The sequence below is a fragment of the Pygocentrus nattereri genome, chromosome 13 (assembly GCF_015220715.1).
Source record: "Pygocentrus nattereri isolate fPygNat1 chromosome 13, fPygNat1.pri, whole genome shotgun sequence".
NCBI lineage: Eukaryota > Metazoa > Chordata > Actinopteri > Characiformes > Serrasalmidae > Pygocentrus > Pygocentrus nattereri.
Genome location: NC_051223.1, coordinates 29,403,684 through 29,428,705, shown reverse-complemented (window position 1 = coordinate 29,428,705; position 25,022 = coordinate 29,403,684). Strand labels below are relative to the sequence as shown.

The following is a 25,022-nucleotide window of genomic DNA, read 5'->3' as shown; positions in this document are numbered from 1 at the left end:
GAGATGCTTTTTCTCTTTGTGCACTGACACAGGTCGACAACTTAGATTGTCTGTATCCTGCCCTGAAACTCAAAGCTCCAGCTGCTGTATCTTGTCCTTGTCCTTGTCCAAGAAAGCAGTCACTTCACCAGAGTAACCCCACACTAGGATTGACCTTTACTAGCTTAGACAGTCCTTCTGCTGATTTTCTCAGTACGGCACTCTTGATAACTGGCTAACTACTAGCTTGGGTTCCTACAATTGATAGCAGTTTACAGATTGGTAATGAATGAGTAATATTATGGCAACAGGTTGTATTTACAAAAAATTACATGCACATTTTTATGTTGCTAGTAAACAATAAATTAGTAATTATTGTTACTTAGTAATTATTGTTATTGAGAATTAGTAACAAATTCTCAATAAAAATGGCAAAGAATTGTGTGCAAATTTTCTAATTGTTAATAGAAAGCTGCTACAGCTTAAGATAAACAGGTTGTTGAAAGATACTATCTGGTTGGTGTTTTATATCCCTGAACAGAGCCTTCCAGAGCCTTTTGTCAGATCTGTGCTTTGTAACAGAGTAACAGTATTATATAAACATGTAAGACAAAAAGAAAATTTGATGTTTTCCAGCCCTGATTTGGTGTAATTTCAATATATATAGTTCAACCATTCTTTGGTAATAACCCTTGTAGGTGGGCATACATGTAAAGGTTATCATTCACATTATTTAGAAGAACTAATATTTTCACCTGATATGACGGCAACTGAGATACAAGATGGAAAGATAGTAAGTTTGCTTATTACAGCTCCAATACTATTTAGTTGCAGCCTGTAATGGTGTCTGTATATCATACTGTGCCAAAATACAGTAAATGAAGTGTAAGAATTAGTATTTTACAGCACTAATACCACATCATTTAATTTCACACTAAACTCTATAAGAAGTTAAAATAATTGGACTGATATGTGCATTAAGCAGATCTTATGCTATAACACCTGAACACTTCAATTAGCAGACCACACATCAAATGATACAATAAATGGAGGCATGTAAGTCATGCTGTTGATCCTAAGACTTTAGGAAGCTTGCAAATACATAAGTAATACGGTCCAGCAGAAATACATTTGAAAAAATAGCAACCCATAATGAAACATCACTGAGAACGCTGGCTTAACATAAATCCAATCAACAATTAAAGACCCTTCTGTATAAAATAAAATCCACTCATGACAAGCTCAGTTTTTCCTGAATTAAGACATCATGAATGAACAGAATTAAAATCTGACAACTGACAAACCAGGCAGACAGAGAGAGACAAGAAAACCAAGAAAAATAACACCATCAACACTCAAAACACCACAGGCCCTAAAAGCATAATGCTATATATTCCATGAAAAATGTTTAAAGACAAGATGTAGACATTTTTGTAAAGGGTATTTTACCTGACTTGCAGATCTGACAATGACTCGGTGACATTTCTTTAGGAAGGCTCCTTTTTGCATTTGGCTTTGAAAATTGCTAGAAAATACCAGGTTTGGGTAACAAAACTTGCTTGATTTCAAAGATTGGCATTGACTGCCCACAGAACAATGACACTCACAGAAAATTTCAAGATCTTAATATTTCAGGTTATATAATATTTCTCCTCATTTGATTAGGGACTCTCTTAGAAATGGTGGTTCTTCAAGGGTTCTTTTGTAAAAAAAAAAAACTACTATTCTATACAGAACCACAAACACTCAAAGAACCATTTGCATGAATATAGGGTTCTTTATATCGTGTATGTAGCACCAAAAACAGTTCTTCTATTGTTACGATGTCAAGCTCGTAATAATAGAACCACTTTTTTGGTGCTGTATAGAATACTTTCAAAAAGGTTGTATAGAGAACCATCTATAGCACATTCTCTATTGATCTGATGAAGCCTTTCACGATGTAAAGAACCCATCAATCATGCGAAGCATTCTTTGTGTGTTCATGGTTCTACACAGAACCATTTATCTCCCTAAAAAACCCTTGAAGAACCATCATTTTTGGTGTGTAGGCTTGTAATTATATGCAAGGCATCACTATGTGGGTGCATGGAACTCCAAAAAAACCCCAAAACAAAACAAAAAAAAAACTACTATAACTATGTATTTGGTTTTGTTTTTGCTCTTTGTAATATATCACCAGTTTATGATTCACTTTCATTTTTCAAGCCAGTTTGAAAACTAGGTGCCCAGGTACAAGCAGTGGCTGATATTGTATGATAAGCATAATATCAATGACCCAGAGGCTAGAGAGTCTTGCTGGTCTACATTCCAAGTTTACCACTTTCTGACTAGCCATGATCCCTGAAGCACAACAAGTGGTATAAAACGATAAGAAATCTTTGGCTGCAAACTGGCAAATAAAGTGAACAATTAATTATTGAGCGTGGGGCAAGGTCTTTACCCACAGATCCTTTGGTTTGCATTACTTGTCAAGCATAGCAATGTGTGTTTTTTTTTACATCATTCAGAAAAAAAAAAGAAAAAAAAAAGAGATGCTTTACATCTCGCACACTTTTTGCTGACAAGGGTGCTTCCCTTCTTAGCCTCTGTAGGAGCTACTCCTCTATGTTGCCAGACCAGCAAGGAAGCGGATTCACCGCTGGGGCAAGATTCAAGATTCTAACTTTGATAGTTCTCCCTATCAAACCTGCCCAGTGCGCTGAGCCTGGACGCGTTGGCACAGAACTGGCTAGAAAAGCTGCTTTACGCTCTTCCTTTACTCCTCCTCATCCTCGAACATGCTACACAGAATTCAGAGCTTTAAAACACATTCTATTGGAGGTCGCACGAAGAACTACAGTTTCCACTTGTAAGGGCCACCTATCCAAGAGAGAGGTTTGGGTGTGGCCCGCATCCACGCGGTGTCCTGTTATGATTATGGCCACTAGATTGAAGCCATATCTTATGGAAAACTTTGTTAGCTTAACATGAGCATGCTATAGTATCTGTGAGCTTGTGCTACTTGCAGTGGAGTCCAGATGGTTCTGGCATCATGCTGTGGCCCAATGCAATGTTCCTCTCCAAGGTCTTATCCTCTTAATTTGTGAATCAGCATACTGAGCTGGCTTCCTTCACTGACAAGCAGTTCACTTGTCGCTCCCTGTTGTGCCCAGTCTGGCCCCTGTGGCATTATGTGGTCTTAACTGCCAGCATTCATCAGACAGACCAGCTGTTTGTCTGATTCAGCAGGAATAATAAAAGAGCTTTCACAATGAGTGGTGGAGGCAAAATCTCTGGCCAAAGTTCATCCAGTAGTGGACATCAGGGATCAATGTCCTGCCACTGTAGTCAGAGCATATTATCTTCCTGGGCAGTGTTGAAGGAGGTTTCACTGGTAGATGACAGCGCTGTGGCGTCTTGCCATTTGTTTCGTATGCTGCCTTCGTTCGACAAGACGAGTGTCTCCGCCTTAAAATTCCATTCCTCAGTCTCATAGCCTCAGATGTGTCAGACATGAAGCATTTAATATTTATTAATCATATAATGAAGTTACCTTCTCTGTGATGAGCAAGAAAAATGTGTGAAGTTCATCACACAGTTGTTCAACACATTTCTCTGTAGCATCGAGGAGGTAGAAGGTTTTTTTTTTCAGAAATATTTTTATTTGGTTTTCCAAATACAACTCAAAGAGATTATGTATATGTTGTAATTAAGCTCAGGTTGTGATGCATATAAAATGAAAAACAGACAAATACCAAGGGGGGGATAAATAAAAACAAAAATAAATAAATCATAATAAAATAATAATAATAATAATAATAATAAAGAAAAAAACAGGCAACAAATAAGTACAGTTATGTGGACAGTTATGTGGACGTAGTAAAAGCCTTCAACTAAACACTGACTCCTGTACAGCAATGTTCTTTACACACGATGGCAGTAAACAAAGCACTTAAAATTGCATTGTTTGGATAGAGTTACATAAAACAGAAAGAAAAGCTGCACGGTGGGTGGGGACATCACAGTTATCTTTCCTCTATATGGCCCAATATTGGTTGCCATATTTTGGCAAAAACCTCTGGTCTATCGGTTAGACTGTATCGTAGCTGCTCCAAATGGAGCACCTTAGCGAAATCTCTGATCCATGCTTCAAATGATGGTGCAGCTTCCGATTTCCACTGTTGTAATATTAATCTACCTGCCAAAAATACACCAAGAGAAATAGCTTGTTTCTGAAATTTATTCAGACATAATTTAGTCTCTTATTCCCAACATTGCAACTGTCTGGCACACAGGTTCTATCGAATGCTACAGAAAAGAAGTCAAAAACTTCTTCCAAAGAAGTTCCAAAACTTATGAAGTCTAGAACATGTCCAAAATTGATGAAGCAATGCTCCTTCTTCAGTATTACATTTACTGCATTTGGGGGACATCTCAGGAAAAATCTTATGTAATTTGGCCTTTGAATAGTGAACTCTATGAACTATGTTAAACTGTATCAATGTATGTCTTGTATTTATTGAACATTTGTTGATATTCTTTAGAGCATCTTCTCATTGTTCATGAGTAATCTCTGTACCAAGTTCTTCCATCCATGCTTGTTTGAAAGAATTGGACTGGATGATACTGTGATCGCATAAGATGTTATAAAAAGCAGAGGGAAATTTGTATGTAGTTTGCAAAACAGTTGTCAATGTAAAGATCTCCAATAGTTAATCTCCAATTAGTTTTTAGTGTGGTTGTTACATATTGGATTATCTATGTACATATTGGGCACATTTAATTATGTTTTAATTTGTCTCCAAATTTCCAGGGTGTTATGGATCATGAAATTGTTGCTGTATAAAGATTTCTGCATTTGAATCAGACTGTTCAGTAAACTTAATAGAGAGGTATTTTGACACACAGAACATTCAAAGGACAGCCAAGAGGGAATTTCACTTTCTTGATCTGATGGATGTTTAAAGTGGCTGCCCAGTAATAAAGTCTAAAATCAGGTAGACCGAAACCACCTGCTGATTTTAGTTTACATGAATGCTTCTGTGAGATTCTGGCAGTTTTGTAATTCCATATAAATGAAGTAATGACACTGTTCAATTATTTGAAGTAACTATGTGGGATGAACACACCTGCGGATTGAAACAAATAAAGAAATCGAGGAAGGGTGACCATTTTAATGGCATTTATTCTGCCCACCACTGATAAAGGGAGAGTTTTCCAAGCCTCTATGTTCTCCTTGAGCTGTTTAATTTTGTTCTGCCAATTCACCTTAATCAGGTTTTCTGCTGTTTTTGTTACCTCAGTGCCCAAATATGTGAAATTTTCAGGTGCAAGTTTGAATGGAACTTTAGAAAAGAACCCCATATCAATCTTTTTACCAAGGGGCATCAATTCGCTTTTGTCCCAGTTTGTTTTGTAGCCTGAGAAGGAACCAAATGTATTAAGTCAAGCAAGGGAGTCATCGAGGTCCCCAGATTAGATATGAATAATACCACATCATCTGCGTACAGAGAAATTTTATATACAGTGTTATTGATTTTTATGGATGCAATGTCTGAACATTTTCTGATGGCTGTAGCTAAAGGCTCAATACAATCAGAGAACAAAAATGGAGAAAGACCACAGCCCTGTCTAGTTCCTCTGTGGAGAAAAAAAGGAGGGGAGATATTATTATTGGTTATTACTGAATTCTGTAGGTTGGAAATAAAGAATCTTAATTCATCTTATAAATATAGGGCCAAAACCAAATTCGTGTAGTACTTGCATCATACACTGTCTCTCTACTTGGTTGAAAGCTTTCTCAGCATCTAATGACAGTATCACTGACTCTTCTAAATGTTCAGAATATAGAACATTAAACAGGCGTTGTAGGTTAAAATTTATATATTGCCCTGGCATAAAGCCAGTCTGGTCCGGATGAATAATAGTTGAAATATATTTCTTTAATCTGTTGGCCAGAATTTTGCTAATGAGCTTAGTTTCAATTGGAAGTAATGAGATTGGTCGGTACGATGAGGCCTCCTTTTCGTTACGACCCTTCTTCCTGATTAAGGTGATATAGGCATTGTACAAAGAAGGGGGAAGTTTAAAATTTGACAATGAACGATTAATCATACATACGAGAAGAGGACTTAAGTTTTAAGTGGTATTTTTTGTAGAATTCTATGGTAAATCTATCCAGACCAGGGGCTTTGTTATTTGGAAATTCCTTTATGGTTTCTTTAAGCTCTTCTAATGTTATTTCTGCCACAAGAACTTCTGTCGCCTCGCTGCTGAGTTTGGGCAGGCTCAGGTGATTCAAAGAACTATCAATTACTTGAGGTTCAACTCTGCATTTGGAGGAATATAGGTCAGCGTAATAATCTGCAGACGTTGATTAATTTTCACTGGATCTGTAATAAGATTTCGGTTGTTTGAATTCATTTTCTGTATACCTCACCATCTAATAAAGTCTCTTGCAAAAACATTATATCCACAGATAAGTGTTTGAGATGTGCAAAAACCTCTCTTAAGATGGTCGGACATTCCATGAACATTCCACCCCCCACTGGGTGCAGATGAGTTTCTATCCATCATAACATGGCATAACCACCAACTTTAAATGTCCGGCTTTTAAGTCGCTGAGATGTAAAATAAGGAACCATGGCAAGTCAACAAGAGGCTTTCAACATGCATCCAGAAAAAAAGAGAAAAAAGGTATATGTACATATAGACAACCGTAATCCGAACCCACCCGCCCGTCCTGAGGTACTTTCCCAAACAAAGTGCACAATGTACAACTAAAAGATCAGTGCACTTAAAGTTTCATTCTTGTAGAACTCGCAACAGAAAACATTCAGCACCTTCGTGGTAGCTGGCTGCATTGCCTGACAGCTCAGTGGATTAGTTCTCACCAGATTTGTTAGGTGAATTCTCCTTCAGAAAAGATTCAGCCTCGTTAGGCGAGTCGAAGATGCCTGATGTATCGCCTATGGTTATCCTGAAATGCGCAGGAGAGTAAAATCCGTACCTGTATCCAGATTCCTTGCATTTATTTTTAATCCCATCAAAGGCCTGCCATTTCAAGGCCTGCTGTTTCTTGATGATGTCTGGAGAGAAAGCCGGAAAGATGAACACTCTGCTGCCGTTGTATTCCAGTGGGAAATGCTGCCTCGCCAGCCGGAGAATCAACTTTTTCACCTGATAGTGGTGAATCCTGGTGATGAATGGTCTAGGGTTTGAAGCCGTGGCAGGTCCGCCTTGGTCCACCTTGACTGGCGTCGTAAAGTTGTCCTCTCCGAGCAGTTCAGGAATGAGCTTGGAAACAGATTCTGTGGGTTGCCCTTGCTCTTTATTCTCCGGGATACCTATGACATGGATGTTTTGCCTTCTAGAGTGACACTCCAGGTCCTCCATTTAGCCAATCAGCGTTTATCGTCTGTGGCACGTGAGGAACATTGAAGTTCCAGCGCATGAATACATTTGTCATCAACAGCTTGCTCAGTTTCCAGTACTCTAGTGTTCACATTCACCATCATCTCTTGAAGATCAGAGACAGAGCTTGACATTAAAGCAAATTTATGATCAACTTTCTCACTTAGTTGCTGTATGGCTGCCATGATGTCCATGGACGAGGCAGAGCTTCCATCTCTGGGAGAATTCACTGGCTCATCGCTTCCATCATCGCCTTTGTCTGCTTTTTTGGTTTCAGCATGGTACAGCAGCCTTCCCACACACTTTTGTATGTATTTGCAAAGTAAATTTTCGTGTGTCGAGGAAAACAAAGTTAATTGGGACCAGAGCGAAGTTGAAATGTGACTACTCCATGTGAGCTCACTAGCACCCCCCACCCTTGTGTGTTTGCTGGCTTCATTTCCCATATGTTTCTGTTGTAGCCTGGTTTCAAAAATCAAGACTATATTTCAAAAATCACGACTACGTTCCTCATGGCTTCCATCCATCTCTGGTGGTCAGTGGAAATAAAACAACACTGGTTATGAGTTTAACTGTGCTTCTGTGTATTCCAGGTGTTATGAGTGACTCCGAATCTGCAGTACAATTCCTGAAGGACATCAAGTTAGATTTCTTTCTTTGACTGCTGACTCAGAACACATTGTTTCCCATGGGTATGTTTTTGTTGCAGCCACATTTGAAAATTGACTACTTGACAATGCATGTCATACCTGTGGTTGGTTATTTTGTATCAGTCACACTACACACTGTTAAAGTTGGTGATTCCTGGCCATGATAAGCTGCAAAATTCTACAAATTATCTAAAGATAGGGCAAAGTCTTGCAAGATTATATTAACTTTGTTGGTATTCATTGTGCTTCACCCCAACTCTGGTGGTCAATGGAAACAAAAAACAAACACTTGTTGCAAATGTAAATGTGCTTAATTGAATTCCAGATTATTATGAAGGACATTTTCCATGAGAACAGAATAAATATATTTCTGGCTGTCATGTCACTGCATGACACAAGGATTATGCATCTTGCTTCATCTTTGTTCATCCAAAATTCATAGAACCACAGTTCCAGTGTTTTGACTTCTTATTAAAAAGGGTCCTCAAAGTACTCATAGTGAGAGACCCATCTTTGGATTTTTCATTAGATTTAACACAAGGAAGCAGGCAATGATTCATGTCATTCATAATCTCATTCATCTGGAGGCCTTTCACTTACTCTTGTATGTTATTCTTGTGATGGTATCTCTGTTCAGCATTCGATTCAGAAATGAATTTGAAGTCTCGGATATCTGGAATTGGAAAAAGAAAAAAGGATAGGGGAAAGGGGGAGTGACAGATATAGAGTGAATGAGAGACTTTGATGTGAGTGTAACAGCATTAGTGATTTACTAAGGCACAACACCTGGCACGATCATTTATTGCTGAGTGAAGTGTTAGCCACGCAAGCTTGCTGACAAGTTCTCAAATGCTGCGCTTGCTTTTAGCTACTGATACTGCCACAGTAATGTATGTGAGAAACAGAGCCATTAATTGATGTCTTACTATCCTCTTTTCTTCACTAATTTGAAAGTCCTAAACTGCTTTACTGATCAGAACAAAAGGTGCTTCACTGCTACATCTCAGCTTTTCACCTCCTCATTTAGGCAACTGGCCTTTGAGAACTAAAGGCTGGTTTAAAGACGATTCTGCATAATTATGAAGGGCTTCTAATTTTCAGACGTAATTACTGTTGGGATGAAGTGTAGGTGGGTGGAAAGTGCAAAGAGAAGCTAAACAGAACTTTCTTTGATACTGTAGAAAATCGGCTCTGGCCTCAAACATGACCTCCTCTAATGGTGCAGCCCCTACTTACATATAAATAACTGCTTATTTATAATAGAAGAAAATGACTCCATTTCAAAGCTCGCTCCCCCATTCTGTACATGTCTGCACAGAGACAGTGCACATTTTGGCATCCTTGGCTTTTGTTAAGGCAAGCTCATACCACTTATACTCAGGAGGGAGTATTCCTGGCAGGCTGGTGCCATGACAGGGAACACAGCATGAGGCAGCGGAGAGAGGGGCTCTGAGGCTGACTCATTTTATAATGGGAATAAGCTCGCTATGCTGCCTGTAGGAAAATACCACTGAACTCACTAAGATATCCCTTATAAAAAATCTAGCAATGATAAAGGAGGACATGATATGACAAAAGGGGAAAAAGAAGCAGAACAGCATTAGACATTAATTCTTCATGGCACTGTGTTATGAGTTGTCAAATAAGACTGAACTGAATGGTAAATTAAAATGACAGAATTAAAAGACAGAAACAGTTGGATAAATTATGTTAAACACCATCTGTTGTTACAAAGCCTTACATTAATATTGTCCTTGGATGTGCTAAATAGTACGTAACAATTGATCATATGTTCCCTGAGTGCTGATAATGTTTCTTGCAGTCTAGCTAACACTGGAGAATAGTTGAACAAACAGTATGAGTGCACTACATAGAGTGAAAAGAGTTGGGCAATTGCACTTTTACACATTTTGCAGCTTGAAGCAAACTAGCCTCTATTTCCTACAGTGAATGAACACAGCAGTGCAGTGACCATTCCAAATGAACTAAGGGCAGATGGGATTCGCTCATGGTCATGTACAGCCAACGAAGACTGAGCTCGAGATTGACATTGGCAATCTAATTAGATTAGCCTGAACTTTCATCATGAGGGAGAATATAAAGCAAGGGTCCATCATAGCTGGGCAGACATTTCTTTGAACAGCTATTTAAGGTAGCAGGTCATTTCCTAACGTTTGGTTCCTGGACTGACAGGAAGATAAAGGACAACTTGCTCAGCTGCAGTCTGGTAACTGCATAGCTAAATATTACTGTGATTTTTAATGTTTTGAATAAACATACTGGCCTTCAACTGCAGGAATAATTTATTTCTGCACAAAAGCATTATTGACATGCAGTCATTCCTGTCAAATTGTGTTTTTCATAGCTGTTCAGAGAAGGCATTCGAAATGATGTTTAGTGGAGCACAATAATAGCAAGGCAATTATACTTTCTATTACTTCTGCCTTCAGAAATGGTTATCCTTTGCATTCAGCTTTGTTTGATTTTCAGAAATACTTACCTTCATGAATATAGACACTATCACCAACCCGTTTGGACTCTTTGCAGCTTCTGTATAATTTGTATACAGCTCATGGTTGTAATGTATTAGTTGAACCTGGGTTAAAGAAGAACAAAATGGGGGGAGGGGAGCATCAGCAATGATTCAAGAGATTACAGCACTAGTACAGACTCCAAGGAAAAGAACATATCACTGGTGTCAGAAGAAAACCTTCAAAATGATAACAGGAAAAAGAAAAAAAACCCTACTTTACTTTTCATGTAAGTCAATGAACCAGACTTTCATCCAGGTCATTTTGGGTCATTTCTTGCAGTCCATTCATCATGAACTTTACATGCAATGTAATGGGTAACAGGTATTTTCAAATTATGTACAAAACTAAAATTTTTTTTTTAAATGTCGAAAATGATGATAGGAGGTTTTCTTCCGACAACAGCGATATACAGCTAAACTACAGTAGGAGGATCTATACAATAACATGCATGTCTGCTGCTATTTTAGCTGAGAAATCAACAGTCCTGAATAATTGCTGTCTGTGTTTCAAGCCTTTCTTGCACCTAGCTGTGTGTTCATCTGGTTGAGATGCCAAGCCCCTGTCAAGTCAGGTGGCTCCGCTCCCCAATCACAGATATACAGCTGGCTTCTCTCCTTGTTTGTACATGCCTGTCAAGTTTAAATTTGAATCCTTTGTGATGCACAAGTAATCTTCTCTCTGTGAATTACCTGAGCACACAGCAAGCCTGCAACAAAGGTCTGAAACTAAGAATTCGAGCAGAGGTGAGGCCACAATTGCTTGCATTCTTCAGAAGCTATGTGCTGGAAATGGTGTTGTAGAGAGAGATATGGGAGCTTACAGAAATTTATCATAAACTTCTCATAAGGAGATAAAACAAACATTAGTCACTTTCATATTAAAACAACTTTCAGTGCAGAAGCTTTTCGTTCTTGCTGTTTTTCAAGTTTACAAGCAGAAGGACACAAGAGGTGTAGGCAACAGGATAAGTTATTGGTATCAGTAGTGGTGTGTGATTAACCTTATTTCCATAATCACAATATGAGTGTCCACAATAAACTCATTGTTAATTAGATTTCACGAACACAGTAGAATTACTTCATTCTTTTGCAGTGTGAAAATTATATTGGCAATAGTAGAGGGTGGTATACTGGTATACTAGTTGAAATTCCTCCTCAGGCATGTGTTTTGTAATAACCATTATACCAGTACGCCACAAATAAATGCAAATAAAGTAATATACAGCAGACCATCAATAACCTCTTGCTGTCTAGTTCACTGCATCTGAATAATCCACTTTGCTTTTGAGGCAGCAGACATAACAGAATGGGCAGTTTTTAGAGGAGTTAGCCTATGGAAAATAGGCCAGTAAGGAAAATATGGAAAATAGACCAGCTGCCACACTTCCTCTAATGCACATAACCAGCTGGTAATTATAGATGTCTATAAACACATGGAAGGCCATGCTTTTGCTGCAAGTAAGCACTCTTTTTTTATCAACACACCAGCAGAAAAGGACATATAGACCACTGTAATACCAGGAGGTCACTTCTAAATTATTACTATGGTAGACCCTCAACCCACTAAACCCACCTCACATCCTGACACATAATTACACAAACAAAACACACACACGACTTAACAACAACTTAATTAAGTCCCTTTATCGGTGGGCGTACACATAACATGAGCCTTTGTGTATGGCCATCTGCATAGCAAGCCCCCAAATCTCTCATAGCCAGGGTCAGCACATAGTGGGTCGTGACAATATTTTCCAAATTTCAGAAGTACACGGTGATCTTGATTATCTTCACCACATTTTATATCCATATCATACAGCCCAGCTGTCATGATAAGTTACATCTCAGTGCAATGCAAATGTACCTTTAAAGGTACAACACTGGTTTTGAGGTCTAATTGTGTACATTAAATAGATTTGCACATATTTGTATATATTTTATAACCTAATGCTTTAAAACAGGACAATAAAATGAACAGCTTGGAGACGAGACAAGGTGTGTGGAGTCAATGGGTTATGGTACAATTATGTTCCCTGACTAAATGTACCGAGACGTACCATTGAGGGGACCACCCCAGAGACAAGAGGGCTATTGCCCCAGTGACAGTTTCATACCTTTATTTCTGAGCGTGTGCATCATAAAAAGACCAATTGTAGAGCCTATAAACAGGAACAACCACTACATACGGCAATACTGACCCACTGTGTCATTATCTCAATTTTTATTTCTATTTTTGACCAACTGTTGGATTACAAGGAATCATTATACTGGTTTGAAGTTAAATTTTGTCCAGTCCATAACTATGATCTCAGTATCTGTATGTATAGTCATATGACCCTGAGTGCATATTATATATGTTTTCTTTCTAAGTATTAGTCAAATTTTGAAGAAGGTACAAGCTTTTCCTGACCCAGTCAATACTATGAAGACATATGTATTCGTGTTTTTTAATGTATTTTATGTATTTATTTTATATATATATATATATATATATATATATATATATATATATATATATATATATATATATATGTATGTAAACCCACAAATAAAAAAAAGATATTAAAATAAATAAATAAAATTGTCGAGTCCATCCTGTTCACAAGCCAAAAAAAAAAACAAAGAAATATTATGATCCATATCAAGTATCAAGTGATGTTATATTTTTTGCTGTATCACACATCTAGACCTCAATATGCGCATATCTGTGCTCCCTCAGAAATCAGATTACAGCTGGAGCCAGAAGACCCATTCCTGAATATTTTCTTTACCCACACAATTTTGAAGGAGAAGTAAATAACCACAATAAAAATTGTGGTTCATAGTAATTATGAAATATGCAAAAGCAGAGCCGAGGAGCGACAGATCGTCTATAAACTTAATCAAGGGTGGCGGAAGTGATTACAGAGCAAATGCTGATTTGATTAGATTTTTTTTTCTTTCCTGAAGGTGAAAAGCAGCCAGGGCTCACTTTTCCCAAACTCCCACACCAGCAAATTGCCTGAGCTGGAAAACAGGGTTGGGCCACAGCTCCACACCGTGCCAAAAAGATCAGGAGATACACAGTGTAGAGGAGCAGACAGCACAATAATGAGTTCTGGAGAGGAGCACGGAAGCGAGGGTGAGAAATACACACAAGCACACATACACACACATCTGCACGCAATTATTGTGTTTGGCAAACCTAGAAGAGAGTCAAACTCATCTAAGTTTTACCCGGAATGGGGCCGAACTCTGCGGGGTCAACTGCGAACAACTCTGGAATATCACTCTTTAACCCTCTCCAGCTCTCGCACGTTTATGGATGTGCTAAGAGCCCAGATGCTCATCTGAATGGAGCCAGAGGGGCTGGAGGATGTGCTGACAGAGGAGCTGAACCTGCACACAGCCGGACCTGTCATTCAGCCAGAGAGGAGGTGTCTACACTACGATGGGAGACAGCTTGTACCTCTGCTGGGCCCCCCCACCCGACAAGCTCTTTATTGTGTGATAGCTGGTCTGGGCCTGAGAATGGGCGAAATATGAAGACAGTAAGTCGATAGCAGGAAGAGGGGTGGACAGCGCTAACAGGCCAAATGAAAAGCGGCCGTCTGGAGCCACCATCCAATAGCGGATGAATCAGAGTGTACGCTTATAAAGCAAATAAACAGACAGTCTGAGACTACAGCCTGCAATCCAATTTGATTACGGTAAAGCAGGCTTTTTGAATTAAGCTAGCCTGTAGACGTACACGTACCCCCCTCACTCTCTTAGTCTGTTGTTGCAAGAAAGAACTACTGTAGCTAAAGTTGGAATTGGCTTAAAGACAAAGTGCTATTGCCTCCATGGTTGAATAACAAATGATTATGAAACAAGATTCATGAAAACAGCATCAAAACAAAGGCTGATCTAAATATCCTCTGCTCTCCAGCTCCACATTTCCTCTGCAAGGAAGGAGTTCATTATTTAAACCAAGTCCTACTTCAGCATGCACAGGCTTTCATGCCATCTTGCAATAACTGCGTATGGGTGAAACTGCAAAGACCACGGCGGCTTTCAGAGATTTCCTATTTATACTCAGCACTTCGCCATATTTAGCAAATGTGAAAATGTGATTTTAATGAGTAAATTTGCTCCAGCATCTAAGCACTGAACTGAGATGGTAATGTGTTATTTTTTTCTACCACTGATAATTAGAACTTCCTGGAAATATATTAAGGGGAAAAATTGCTGAAACAGAAGTGTGGAGAATAATTATAAATACAGAATGTGATTTGTTTTGGTGTTAATTCATTATTAGAGGAACATCACATTCTAATTTTTACGTGTGAGGCCGTTTCATTTTCAGTGTAGTCATGCTTTGAATCGGATACTGGTAGCATTCTAAATTTGGACTAAACGGCACACAGACACCTACTGCAGTGGTCACTAACTCTCCCTCTGGAGATCTTCTTTCCTGTAGAGTTCAATTTCGAGGTGCATGTAACATGCTTCCCCCTTACCCAACATTATTTCATCTGATCTAGCCAATCAACAGCTTCTTCAGAAGTCCGAGTCGAGCCTTTTCAGTCGAGTCTTTTACAGTTTCTGCAGGGATTGCAATATACAAAAGGAAAGCCCTGCTGAAAATCTGACAGGTTCATTCAAATAATGAACCTTTCATTAAAAACATCTGAAGAACAGAACTGAAGTGCTGCAGACTTTCAAGGAAAGCAGCAAAATAACTTGAAAGAGCTGGTCAGCCTATAGTTGGTAGAGCAGTAACCTGTCTAGAATCATTGCTAATACAGTTGTAGTTTTAGAGTTTTAAAGGAGAGTGTTCTGTAGTTCTGTAATTTAGTAAAACTTCAGATAGACAAGCTAACAACTTTGTGCTAGCTCCAACACTTGCCACAAACCACATGTAAAAACTGATTTGTTGTTTTAATAAAAAACGTAGTAACCTGATTGTCTCATTAACCTTCAAATAATAAATGAACACAATGTAAAATGCAGATTATTATTCTGTTAACTGACTTTTGCCTCTTTCCTTTGAACACCATGTTTTACTGTTGACAGCTTCAGCTCTGTCCTTTTATCTGAAGGTCTTTCTATAATGAAAGGCTCAGTATTTGAAGCCATATTGAACCTGATGTCACTGTAAGCTGCAGGCGATCTGCACTACAGGAAAAAAAAATAGAGCCCTAATCCTAATTTAGTTCTTAGCAGTTCCTAATGTAATCAGTTTCATTCAGGCTTTTTATTCTCTCAATATTTCTGAAATTTCAAGAAACATACAGTAAGTCTGAGTAATTCTAAACTGAGCTGTAAGTCAGTCAATGTGAAACTCGAGTCAGAATCGCTGATTGAGTCTCCATCTCTGCTCTGAAGAAGGTAATTACATGGAGCAGTGGTTGGAATTAGACTCCTCAGGAAGGTAGATCTTCAGGGGTAGGGTTGGTGACTGCTGATATATATATATATATATAAATGTTAACGGTAAAGTTTAGTAATGTTCCTTATCCATGTGCACTACTGTTCAAAAGTTTGAAATCAATCGTCATATTGACCAACAAGAATCCAAAAAGTATTCTGAGCTTTTGCTCAATATTTAAAGTTGAGAACAACGAGAATTTCATTAAATTATAAATAATACTGTCATTTTTTATTTATAATATTTTGTTTTGTTAAGGTATGTTATGATTATGTATTAGAGTTTCAATTCTGATGTTATACAGCTCATATATAGTCATTTTAGACACACACATGTACTATACAGCTTTGTTCATCATTCTAGACACAAGTAAAAGCTCATTTTCCTTTGCTGGCTGCCTATTAATTAGGTGAAACCTTTAAAGTTGGCACATTGGAGTCATTCAATACATTTATCTGCAAGAAACTTGGTGCCACTAAAGGTTCTTGTGACCCCATGGAGGTACTTTTCAATGGCTGAAAATGTAATATAAATGAAAATCCAGACTTGCTTTGCTCTGTTTTAAGCTTTAGCTAAGTGATACCTGGATTTCTTGCATCTGCGGCAGGAACCCAGGAACAGTTTCTTGTGAAATGTTTCAACATTTCTCAGGCTGAAGTCAACTTCTCATTTGCCAGCTTCTTGTTTGAATTTTTCCGTTCCAACATAAATGAATCCTGAATGCAACTGCTGCACCATTTAAGGTGCAACAGGAAATATGAATGAGAAGCTGACTCCAGCCTTGCGACTTTTAGTGTTTTTTTAGTTTCTGGTTGCAGATTTAAACGTATCAGGGAACCAGCTGGAGTGCGTATAAGTGCAAATAAGTCAGATCATCTCAAAAATGATCAATGTTCTTCTTAAATCATTCTCTTTGGGTCTTTTTCGTTAGCTACTGGCTAGACGAGATTGTCATCTGTGTCGCTATGGTGACAAGTAGTCTTGTGTTGCAACCTTCAGGGTTAAAGGGTGAATTAGCAGTTATACATCAACTCCAACAATTAAGACTGCTTATTATTAAAACTTTGAGAACTATCAGCAGAGCTTTATTTTACTGCAAAGGAGGATTATTTTAGTTTTGGCTACATGTTGCCGACCCATGGTCTAAACCAAGAACCATTTAGAAACTTTTATTTGTATATTGGGTGTATGTGTAGTATGTGCCTCCTCAGGACCAGCTCTATTTGAAAGAGCATTTAAAAAGGTATTGAATTTAGGTGCCACTGTGGATCTCATAAAAGCTGGGGGGCTTCTGGAGATATGAGATAAGTCGTCTAATATAATATTGTATAGTGCCTGTATGTTTGTGCTATCTGGTGATTGATCACAGCATTTTCGGCTTGATAACCAGTCGTGTAATCATCATATTACACCAGCACTCAAACATATCAAATCAAATAGCACCGACGTTTGACGATGTACAGAGTGAGTTATATGAAAGAGACCCGAGCAGCTCTCTGTAAATGTTCCTTTATCAATGGATCATGTTTACAAGACCACCTCCACTCCTATATATTCTTTCCACTATATGTGTGGTCATATTGCTTTAAAGATTAATCTTCTTTCCAGCCTATACAGCGTGAGAGATGTGGGAAAACTAGCTCAGCAGGCTTTGGAAGAAGTTTCCAAGTAACAGCTCAAATGTTTTATTGCTCATTTCATCAGTGGTGTTTCATTTTCGACTAGTGTGTGAAGGCCTGGATCAGAGAGCGGAGAGAGTAAATTAACCCTAAGGTGTTGGAGTGCATTTGCAGTGAGGCAGCGTCCTTCTAACCGAAGCAAACAGGACTCATATGCAATCTACTGATATTAGCGAACAAAAGTAAAAGGAAAAGAAAGAGGGGGAGAGAAATGTATTCCATGAGGCACAGTCAAATATTAAATAAGGCTTAAAAGCCTGGTTGATTTTGAATGCAAAATAGCCACCATTGGAAAGATATCAATCATATTCACGTTACTTCGCTGCAGCATGAAAGGCAGCACAGAAGGCCAGCCGTGCTTTCCTAAGATGCACTGCGGAAGGCCGAAGAAAGATGTGTTAGTGTCAGGCAAGGAGCGATAACGGCTTAGTAATGAAGAGTAAACAGACAAAGCTGGGCATCGGTGGCCGGGTCACAGCTTGCAATGCCCTGATAGACTGTCTCCACTTTGTTTTATTATTATTTAAATATCGGCTGCCTTCCACAGGGGGAGGGGAAAGAAATTATAATCATTAATTATGGCGGATTTGCCTGTCAGGCTCACGGTTATTTTGTTGCTGTTCTAATCGCTGGTCTTATTACTCCCAAAGAGAAATGTCAGGCCTGCACTGACTGGAGACTTTATCAAATGATGGAGGCTGCAGTGCTGTGGCTTCTAAAATTACACTGTTAGCTTAATTGAGACGCTTTACCCAGCTATTGTGGCTGTGCAAAAAAGCACTGTGGTCTGGATATGAACACAATCACCCATTAACAAAAGCAACTGAGGTCATTTCAGAAAAAAAAAAAAATACATGTAATGGTACAGAAATGCAGCGTAGCGTAAACACAAAGTTCTTTTTTTTTTTTCTTGAGGAAAATATTCTGCTACGGCCAATAAACAACTCACTATAATGCTTGCTGTTCTGGGCAAGGACCAAAAATTTCAAGTGTTTTTTAAACCTGATGCAACATACTGCAAGATAAACATCTCATGAAATGTCTTCCCTACAGTATGCCAGTATGTGCTTACTTAAAACTACACATCATCACTGTCTTATCAAAACATAACTCAGTTTTTTTATTAATTGTTTTATGACTGGTGATGCAAGCTGATATTTACAGTGTGTAAACATTTATGATGAATCAACCAACAGAAATTGCAAAAGGACTTGGAATATGATCTTGTTACATTAAGGGGGAATTCCACTGATTTTCAAACTTTCTACAAAGTTAGGCTTCTTTCGTTTAGACTGGTTTGATAGGAAATGCTCTGCTCTGGAGAAACTTGCAGAGTCACACTTGTTAAAATAGTTCAAACCAGATGTTTGAAGCATAATCCCTCTAAAACTACTTCACAGAAAGGTATTCAATCAAATGTTTACCAATACACTGATGCCTCAGACATCGTCTTAACATAGTTTTAATGTTTTTGGTCTAAAATGTATTCGTTTTTTTTTTTTTTTTAATCCAAGAGAATTACATATAGGAGGTTGTAAGGATAAACAGACTCCAAGGACAAATACTTTACATATAAATAACAGTCAGAAGAGACAGTAGATTGATGATTTCAGTATGTTTCACATATTGTAGGTTCACAGCGGCATATTCTTCTGACATGTCTTTTTCACTTCTTCATAAGAACCATTTTAACAATCAAAGTAAGTCAGAAAGTCTGCTGCAAAATAGTAAAAGCAAAAATTGAACAATATGTAGATAAACCCATGTCAACAGTGCTTTTTAACACTACCTCTGCCCAGAAAAAGTACTGCTTTATGTTGTTTTACATTTGAATTTCTGTAAGGCTGAAGGTGGCATTTCATTTGTCTTTACGTCTGCTGCCTTGCAAACAAAGTGGACTAGTTTCGATGCAACGGACCAGACAGCAGGAGGTGACTGAGGGTCTGCTGCATTTTCATTCTTGTTTAAAATGTGACTAACATCCCTGGCTCAGCTATTCAGCGAAACAGACTAGCATTAATGTGGTTTGCACTGCTTGTACATCACATTATCTGTGTTTATCTGTGGCATATCAGTATAACAGTTATAAATTCAGTTTAATTGCAAAAAAAAAAAGTAATGAACAAAACACAAACACAAAAATACTGCAGAGCATCACAACATTTAACCTTATAGCTTAAACCAACATACCTCTGACGATCAAACAATCTAAACTATAATTATATTTCGTATTGTATCTATATTTTATGTGTATGTATCATTTACAAGAGCAAACTCAATACTGAGGCAGCTTTGTGCCCTGTCAGCTCCTGCTATTGACTACTGTGACATTCACTTTACTCTGCTAATGGCCTCAACAGATCAGTATGTAAGCTGAAATTCCTTGGGAACCATGTGGGACACTTTGATGTGTCTTGTGGTCCAACCCTGTAAAGCACAAAGAGGGTTCTCTCAGCTTACCTCCCCGGAGAAGGCTTGGCCATTGAGGAGATGCTCAGAGCCCTGGCCATCTTCACTGCCAAAGTGTAACCTGATTTCTTCCAGCCGGTGGCTGTACGTCATTGGTCCACCGGAGATATTCACCAAGTGTTCCTTGTCCAATCGCAGCGAGACATGGCGGCCAGTGTTGTACATGGTCCCTCCCACCTTCAGGACACGAGAAGATGAATGAAGAGAAATGGTCAGAGAAGCTCACAGTGAGGCATCAAACTAAATACAGAGAGTGAAATGATACAGAACTTGAAACAGCAGTCAAGTAAGTTGTAGTTTGTGGGTATATAACAAATCTGACTTTTGTCTCTGGACCTCATTGCCAGTTTATTTTGTACTGCAGAATGAGCATGGCGGTGATTCAGATCCTTCAGGTGATCCAGGGTAAGGGCTTAAAGTCCATAATTAAACCATCAAGTGACACGATGGTACTGTATCATCAACACAAACCACTTTAAGTACAAAGAGCATGGAACTGGAGTGGTAGTAAAGGCACAGTGAAAGAATTGGGTCTTCAAAGCCCCAGCTGGCCGGCATCAGCCTGGAACTGATTGGACGTGAGGCTTTAAGAAGAGAGCACAGTGATACAAGAGCCCTGGATTACAATCTTTATCAGTGTACATGTTTATTTATTTATATTCAGGAGTAGTTCCGAAGTGAGGCATTGATATTCCAAACACGACTCTAGAAAGGCTTCCATGGCTCTTATCTTGCCTTTTCTTTTTTCGCCCTTCTCTCTCCCTCTCCCTCTCTCTTTTTTCCCTTTTACCACTTGCCTTCAAAATGATTTTCCCTCTCCAAATTCCCAGAGAAAGAGGCCTGCCCACACATCGTAAATATTTTATAGAACCCCTGAAAAATCAATGATTTGAAAGAAGAGAGAGTGAGAGGGAAGCAGAGAAAAAGAGGAGAAGAGAGAGAGAGAGACGGAGAGAAAGAGATTGTGTGTAGATGAGTGTACAGAAGAAAGCGAGAGAGAGAACTAGCTTGAGTGCCAAAGGCGAAAAAGGGAGAGCAAAGAATGTGTGGCAGCACTTAAAGGATTACCGACACACAGAGTTACCTTGGGGTGTCGGACTTACCCAAGAAAAGGGCAAGACATTTTAGAAACCCTGAAGAGGTCATATTTCAATGATTATTCATGAGCTGCAGATGGTCTAAGGTAGATTGAAAACCCCTCATTGTTTGGTTCCAAGGTTTGAACGGAAAATAGAGAGAGGGAAAATGTATCTGTAGGCCAACTAAAGCTGGAGGGAAAATAACATGCTTTGTGCTGGAGTTGAATGAAGGCACTATAAGGGCATACTGAACACTTCCTCTACAAGGTGTATCCTGTGCATTCAAATATTGTTTTGTTACAAATACAACAGGTCTGTTCTGTACTTTTCCATAGAGAGATTGGTCTTCAGCTTTGCTATACTTTACATAGAAATATTCACAAGCATTTCTCTGACATACTGCAGCTTACTGTACATGCTGCTCATACACGTACTAATTGCACAACCTTCTTAAAACACTTCATGACGTCTTGAGGTTCAGAAAAGACAAGCCACTGAAAAACTATTGCACTCGACAGTAGCGTCTCTGTAATGTACAGTGAACTTGACACAGCTCTCAGAAAAATGCCAATGCAGGTCAGTACTTCACTGTCAGCTTCGCACCCAGTCGGTTTCTTATAAGCTGCCGTCCTGTGAGGATTGTGTCATCAACTTTCTAGCTCTTTCGTCTTGCTAAATGCATTGAGCTGTTTGACTCTGCATCTCACAGCATAATTTGTATTAATGCATTCAAAATCATAAGAGTAAATGCTTTGCTGCACTTTAATTTCTTAACTTGACAGTTTTATGTATAACACCCCACACTGGTCTGACAACAATTGTAATTACATTGGGGAGCGGGGCTGTTTGCGACACGCTCAGTGTTGAAGATAGAAACTGGTGAGCTGGTGAGCATGGCTATCAAGACCCCACGTTGCTGGGGCGATCTCACACATGCTTGGTAATTCACACCAGGCATTAGATAAAACAGGCAGAGATTATTAACTTGTATTAAAAACAGTTCCCAGACCTATGATGTTATTGCCCTTGCAGTGCTGTGCGGCTGTTAGCCATGGCAAAACAATATGTGAGTCATCCACTTGGAGGCAGCTGACAGTTTGTATTATGATTTAAGTCATAATTGTATGCTATGACTGAAAGTATGCCAAGTCTAAGTTGCATAAACATGATTGTATTGAGCACAAGGACTGCTAAACACTAGTGTCTGTGTGCTCTACAGGACCAGAGGCCTTATTTACACTTGGCATTAACATCTGATCACAGTATCAGGTTGTCATCCATTCTTCTTCAAGATACTGATCAGATCGCCTTCCTGCATGTGTTGAAATTTTTAAAATCAGGTTGGCGTAGCACCTGTACAGAGTAGATTCTCTGAATTGGTCCACGGAAAAATCTAATTTCCACACACAACTGTCCACTTACTGCAGATGTAACTGATACTCCGAAACATGTTAGTAGTCTGACCTTCATTAGTTTAGAACTGGATTTGTGAGAGTAACAAACAACAGAACACCAATAGTCACCCAAATATCCCAAATTGTTTCTGTAAATGCATATCACCAAAATTTCTTTCATCCCACTTAAACTGCATTAAGGTTGTGCAGACTTGTCAGTGTGGATTGCGACACAGTTTGACTTATAAAAATAATACAAATAAACAAAACTGCAGGCAGACACTTTAGACAACAGGATCTGTATTTACAGACCACCTCAGTAGCGGGAGTGCTGATCTGGAATCAATACTGATGACAATGACAGTCATAAATACAGAGGACACTGATCTAAGATCAATCATGTTTTCTGAATACCAGCCCTGTTGTCTGAAATGGCTGCATAGTCTGTGTGACCTTAATGAAGATCTGCATGTGGTTTGCATGGTTTTAGATCTTTGTAGAGATTTTTGTATTATTACAGAAATGATTTGGGTTGTTTGGGTGTCTATTCTGCCCTGCGATGGACTGGCAACCTGTCCAGGGTGTATCTTGCCTTCCGCCCAATGACTGCTGGGATAGGCCCCAGCACACTTGCCCGGAGCAGTGGGCAGCCCTATCCATGGGGCTCGGGAAGCAATTGGGGGTTAGGTGCCATGCTCAAGGGCACTTCAGCCATGGACAGTCAGATAAGTACTGTTCTCCTGGCAACCACCAAACCCAGACTCGTCCATTGGGTTGCCAGATGGAGAAGCGTTATTCGTAATGCTAGAGAACACGTCTCCACTGCTCTAGAGTCCAGTGGTAGCGATTTACACCGTAGCTTTGCATTGCAATTGGTGATTTAAGGCTTGGATGCAGCTGCCCAGCCATTGAAACCCATTCCATGAAGCTCTCTATGCTGTTCTTGAGCTAATCTGAAGGCCACATGACGTTTGGAGGTCTGTAGCGATTTAATCTGCAGAAAGTTGGTGACTTATGTGCACTATGCGCCTCAGCATCTGCTAACCCCACTCTGCCATTTTACGTGGCCAACCACTTCGTGGCTGAGTTGCTGTCATTCCCAATCACTTCCACTTTGTTATAATACCACTCACAGTTGACTGTGGAATATTTAGCAGCGAGGATCTTTCACAACTGGACAGGTGGAGTCCTATCACGGTACCACACTGGAATTCACTGAGCTCCTGAGAGCGACCCATTCTTTCACAAATGTTTGTAGAAGCAGTCTGCAGGCCTAGGTGCTTGGTTTTATACACCTGTGGCCATGGAAGTGATTGGAACACCTGAATCCAATGGTTTGGATGGGTGAGTGAATACGTTTGGAAATATAATGTAGATCAGAACACATTCCCATCACAAACATGTGACTTGTACATTACTTTGCAAAAGTCATCCTTCATTCATTTAATGTCAGGTCAAATCAGCCATTAATGTTTTTCATTTTTCAGGACATCTATAATTATATAAACTACATAATTCTATTTCTCTGAGGAGATTAGATATAAGATAATCCACTTGCATAAGGAAGGGAAAATTAATGGAATAATAGTTTCCAAAACAGACATTCAAAAAATTATTAAAACAAAAAAAATGGGACTCTTGTTTTGATCTGATTTACAGTTTCAGCCATCTTTCCACTGTAAGAGGACAACTTAATGTTATGGGTCTAAAAGTATGTGTAGCTGCCAATTCCCCAGCTGGGCGACTAGGATCCTGTCTGTTTGGGTACTCCAGTTTCCTTCCAAAGTCCAAAGACATGAAGAAATGCTAAATTGTCCATAGGTGTAAATGAGTGTGACTGTGTATGTTTGTGTGTCTACCCTACGATGGACATGCGACCTGTCCAGGGTGTCTTTGCCTTCTGCCCAATGACTGCTGGGATAGGCTCATGACCCATAAGTGGCTTAGATTGTACATTGTTATATTATATTTGATATTATATTTCACTGTTGAGGCTGTGTATTTAGCTTTTAAATCAGTGTTTTCTAAACAGGGAGAGATGTGCAAACGTAGTGAAGAAAATATGACATATATACAATCTTATATACAAACTTTCTTCACCCATAGTACCACAGAACTAGAGATAAGCTATTAAGTGAAATCATCTTAGCAAAGATTAATAAGCCAAAAGTCTATGGTAAACATGTTTTTAATTTGTCCAACAGTCATAGTGCAAATCTGCAAGCCAAAGGCCAGTCATTAAACGGGGGTAATACTCACTGGGCAGGTAATGATGATTGCATGGTCTGAAATGCAATAACATCATGTAATTGTTATGCTCTGGAGAAACAACAATGAAATAAAGATATTAGAGAAGCGTATGGTCTGTCAATGGGGACTGGCTTTATGGGCACTGAAATGATCTGAAACCGTAACATTGGTTTAAGGAGAAAATAAAACAATTTACTGTGTC

The 25,022-nt window shown here is 39.0% G+C and overlaps 1 protein-coding gene across 1 annotated transcript in view; it reads right to left on the bottom strand.

Moving 5' to 3' along the window:
• The window catches only part of ca10a (carbonic anhydrase Xa), a 200,052-nt gene that overhangs the window by 5,393 nt on the left and 169,637 nt on the right, over positions 1-25,022 (bottom strand). Inside the window, exons 4-6 of the mRNA XM_017700933.2 lie at positions 20,089-20,274; positions 10,525-10,620; positions 8,625-8,697 (exon numbers count right to left, since the gene is read on the bottom strand). Of these exons, the coding sequence (XP_017556422.1) occupies positions 8,625-8,697; positions 10,525-10,620; positions 20,089-20,274 (355 nt within the window). The remainder of the gene's footprint in view (positions 1-8,624; positions 8,698-10,524; positions 10,621-20,088; positions 20,275-25,022) is intronic.